At 33.6% G+C, this 5,016-nt stretch overlaps 1 protein-coding gene across 1 annotated transcript in view; it reads right to left on the bottom strand.

Annotated features, from left to right (window-relative positions):
- Window positions 1-1,194, bottom strand: part of LOC108967642 (protein yellow-like) — a gene marked incomplete in the record, with an annotated part of 2,920 nt that extends 1,726 nt beyond the window's left edge. Inside the window, 2 exon segments of the mRNA XM_018931195.1 lie at window positions 36-286; window positions 988-1,194. Coding sequence (XP_018786740.1) covers window positions 36-243 — 208 coding nt within the window.
- Window positions 1,195-5,016: the final 3,822 nt, after the last annotated feature.

The following is a 5,016-nucleotide window of genomic DNA, read 5'->3' as shown; positions in this document are numbered from 1 at the left end:
TTTGTTATTGCTGTTGAAGTGGACACATTACTTACAGTGGTAGTCGACAGCTACATCGATGGGTGTTGCGTTTTCTGGTACTAAGTTTTCATTGTCTATTGCGTCTTGGCGATCTTCCTCCGCAGCGAAGCCATATTCTACTTTTTTCCACTCATAGACAGTCTCCAACTCGCGTAGTTCAACACTGAGTATGGTGTTTGGCGTTAAAGCCAATATCGGTATAACGAAGAATGCTCTCCACATAATGCTGGTTATCTTTGTGCAACTTTTGCTATAAAGTCTGGAACTAATGAATGAACTTTATAATGGTGGTCTAATATTTTGTTGATGAACTGAACGAAGACCTCAAATAGAATTATGAGAGCCCTTAATAATCCAAAATAATATAATAACTAATTATTTTCTTCAACAACTACTTATTTACTCTCTTTAAAATTGAAAACATTTTGTGTTTGCTTATTGTTATGTAGTTATTTCGGAATAAACAATATTCTAGCTTTGCATTTGAAACATTTTCAAAATAATTCTGAGCCATACCATTATAGTTTTTGTTCGGTTACAAAGCCTAGTTCATTCCAGCCTCCAGTCGAGTCCAAAGTAATTTAATTTAATCGACCTCTATGAGCTCAGACGAATAAAAAAATTAGAAAATCCCCATGAGCGATGGGGATGATTTAAATTTTTGACTTTCCTTTTTGTTAATAAACTTTTTAGCCTGAAAATTGCTTCATTGTCAGTCAAAGTAACATCCATTGAACGTATTACCGACATGATTTCTGCTTAATGTTTACCGATAATTTGCTTTTAAGTGGCAAAGATTGAAAGTTTTAATTAAACTATATTTACTAAACAACGATTTTTTGTAGAAACTTCGAACCTGCCCGCTGGCTAAATTTTTTAGAGCCTCAATTATAATATTTGTTTAAAATTTATATAGTCAGAGGTATGCACGAATATTTTTGTTAATTTTTTCAAATGCGAACTTACCTCAAAAAATCTTTAAAGATGTGACCACAATAATTATAATTTTCAGTGTCTCGACAACTTTATGTTAACTGCGTGTTTGTGAATTATCTTCTGACAATTTTAAAAAAGAAATAAAATTATTTAAAGTCAAAAGTATTAAGATTCTGCTTCCACAAGTGTTTGCTTGTGTATTTTTGAAAGAATTGTTATCATCAGCTTATGCTCTCCTACATTGATGTGAACTGATACCTAGTGGAAATCAGCACACTTTTATATGGCTATAGCTTCGCAGTGAAATTTATGCATTATAATTAAAAATATGTCCTCGATTGTTTGAAGAAAATCACTTACTAATAAATGCCAGGTGATATGTATAGTTTTAACGAGTAACAGGAAATTGAAATTTTAATAGAAAATCAAAATTAAATGTAAGGTTGTTACACATTGCTATTGAAGATAATTGGTTCGTGTGTAATATAACTATTTACAGGGGTTTTTTAACTAGAAATATTTAATTAACTTAAATATGTGATGCTATCGATATAGATTTGCTTCAAATTTTTAACTAGAAATATTTAATTAACTTAAATATGTGATGCTATCGATATAGATTTGCTTCAAATTTTTAACTAGAAATATTTAATTAACTTAAATATGTGATGCTATCGATATAGATTTGCTTCAAATTTTTAACTAGAAATATTTAAAAAAACCCAAAAGGTTGCGGCGTAAATATATGCAAATATTCACTAAATGGATTTTTTTAATTTGCGTACGTGCGTTTACATTTCTGAATAAATCTGTCACTGAGGCGTCATAACAAGATATATATGTATGAGCTAAATGCGTCTTTCTTTTTCTAATATTGCGTTTTCCGCCAACGACCGTTGATCGCAACGGAGCCTATGGCTGCTAGTCGCTCCGCTAACTACTAAATATTGCTAATTATTTTTGCAGTAAATTTCAATTTTGAATGGATATTTTGGACAACTGGGGCACGAAATAATTAAAACAGAAGTAAATAAGAATAAGTTTAAAAATTCAGAAGTACTTTGAAGTGCTTTTCGAAAATATATTTCAAATAAAATTTTTTTATTTAGTACATAACGTAAACCGTTTTAAAATTTTCTGATTTGCTGAGTTTGTTACCGACGAAAATATCACAAAAGTCGACAAAATATTTTTGGATGACCGTAAAGTGAAGTTGTTCGAGATAGCAGGCACTCTAAAGATATCACTGCATCATATCATTCACCAAACGTAGTAAACCGGAGTTTTTCCGTTGATATGTGACAATGGATGAGACATTGCACCAACATTTCACTCGGAAGTCCAATCGACAGTCATCGGATTGGACTGCAAAGAATGAACCCGTATCTGTATTTAGGGATGCGCATGGGATCAACTATTACATAGCGTTGTTGGAGTCTTTTAAACCAATATCGACGAAGTGGTCGCATTTGAAGAAAAGTACACAAAAAAAAAAACTTAGCTAAAGGTACGGATGGCTATCCAATTTGATCGGATATAACTGTAAAATATTTTCTGATATTCCAGAATACATTTATTTGTATAACTTATATATTTCCAAGCATTGAAGGCGTCACGGAAGACAATCTCTGGGGGGCCACATCTGGGCTATAGGGCGGCTGCGGAAGTGTTGGGATGCCGATCCTGGTTAGGTAGCTGTTTATAAGAAAGACGGTATGAGTCGGAGCGTTGTCGTGGTAGTATTGTCTAATCCGATTGACCCTTCGTTTGAATCTCTTGAGGACTTTCACGTAAAACTTGGCGTTGACGATTTATGCAGGAGGAACAAATTCATGGTGGCCGATGTCTTTGATGTCAAAAAAGGCAATGAGCATCGTTTTTTGAAGTTTGCTCATTCTTTCGATCTTCATCAGCGACCTATTATCGGCTCTCCATCGAAACACAACAATTCTTGCTAAAATAGCATCTGCGTAAGCCTGCTTGATCATATCAAACATCTCTGTTGCACATTTACCGAGTTTCACACAGAATTTAATCGCGTATCTCTGCTTTAACGAACACTGCATTTTCGGCTTGCATTTTTGTTCTAGGTCGTCCAGTCGGTGCGCGAACGCTCCGAAGTACAGTCGTGGCGAATGAAAATCAGTCCTATTACTTTCCGGACAAACCCTGCATTACACACACAATCACCAATCATATGGCGTTAACCGGATGACCCTGGTAATAGTTATATGAGGGGTATGCCAAGTTTTTGTCCAATTATATCTTTTTTAGGCACGAAGATATAAAGTTATGAGTAAAAAATTTTCTGTAATTTTAATTCTGATATCTCAATCCAGTATAAAGTCACTTGGAAGTTCGAAAGAAAAGACAAATACTCGGATTTCGACTCGTCTTGTCTTCGTAGTCAATCTAATCCGATTAGATTTAGGTGATATGTACAACCGTTAAGTGAACACAGCTATTATACTCTGTAGCAAAAGATTGCAAGAGTATAAAAGAATGAATAACCCGTGCAAAAAAATATTGTTGATCGTCGTTATTTATTTGATAACTCTGTCAGTGGTAACCTCGTTATATGCGAACTCATTTCTTCTCAAATTGCCGCGAAATACTTGTCAAGAAAGTTTTTCAATCATCATCCAAATTTATTTGATCGCCTTCAAAGTAACATCCATTTGAAGCGATGCACATGTGCCAATGCTTCATCCACACGTCAAAACATTTTTTATAGGCACTTTCTGGGATGGCCTTCAGCTCTTGCGTCGAATTTGTTTTAATATCTTAAATTGAGTCGAAGCGTGTTTCTTCGAAGTGGATATTTTAGTGTGGAGAAAGGTAAATGTCACAGAGAGCCATAACATGTATATAAGCACCGTATATAATTCAGTATTTGTTGAATGTTTGGCCAAAATTTAACACAAATACTTTGATTTAAATTTTAAAATTCGACAAACACTACTAAGGTCGACCAACATAAACAGCTGCTGTAAACACACTGGTGGACAGATCGCGCTAATTTTTGGCATCATAATTACGTAGAGTTGTACCAAGCTAGAAAAAAGAATTTACCTGTCTTCCATATAAGTGAGAAATGAAGAATTCCCGATACTTTCTTGAGAGGGTGTATGTTTGCTTTGTATATGTACAAGTAATCTTAAAAGTGCATTTTATAATATAACCAAGTGGACAGGAAACAATATCTTGAACATAACCACTGCATTAATGCATCGCAAACACTTTTCTCGCCAATTACACTCGGAGATGATAGTGCAAGAGCAAATAATAAATAATATTCTTTCTTTTATGTATATAACAAGATATATAGCTCGGGAGAAGAAAATATAAAAGACGAAATAATTTTTGTTTGTATGTATATATGCAGGTGCGGATCCAAAATTATGCATTATTTCCACCATATGTCATATTTTGCGAAGAGTTACTAGACGAAATTCTCGAATGAGTCATCGGAAATCAGACGCAAAGGATGGACCATCTGAGACTTAGTCGCGTTCAACATTCGAAAGAGATAATTTTCCAAAAATAAATGGAAATAATGTTCTTTCGAATGACAATACACATTCCTAATTAAAATTGAAGTACCTGTTTTTTTCTTTAAAAAAGTATGAAACCTCTAAATGGATCTCTTTACATTTGCATTCAATAGCAAATTTCTTTCATTGCTAAAACAAACACTTAATCTATATATGTGCGTATAATATTAATTTTTATTAATATCAATAATATAATATAAATAATTGGAGTGTTAATAAATGTGCTTGAATTCGAAAATTCTACTTTGTGCTTACAAAATGTCTATCGTGCTTTCTGCTAAATTGTTCTAAGGTGCATACATATACTATATAATATTACATATTTCATTTCAATAAAAGGTTTCCACAATGTCATAATTGACCAAACGTTTGCAAAATAAATAGAAGATCGGTTAATCAATCTGAGGAGGAGGAGGATCCTGAATCACTCTGAGATTCATCTGAGGAGGATCCTGAATCACTCTGAGATTTACTTGAGTTGGACCCTGACTCGCTATGAGATTTA

This window comes from Bactrocera latifrons, unplaced genomic scaffold (assembly GCF_001853355.1).
Source record: "Bactrocera latifrons isolate USDA-ARS-PBARC rearing strain unplaced genomic scaffold, ASM185335v1 scaffold_193, whole genome shotgun sequence".
Classification (NCBI taxonomy): Eukaryota; Metazoa; Arthropoda; class Insecta; order Diptera; family Tephritidae; genus Bactrocera; species Bactrocera latifrons.
The sequence above is the reverse complement of the archived record's forward strand: the minus strand, read 5'-3'. Positions and strand labels throughout refer to the sequence as shown.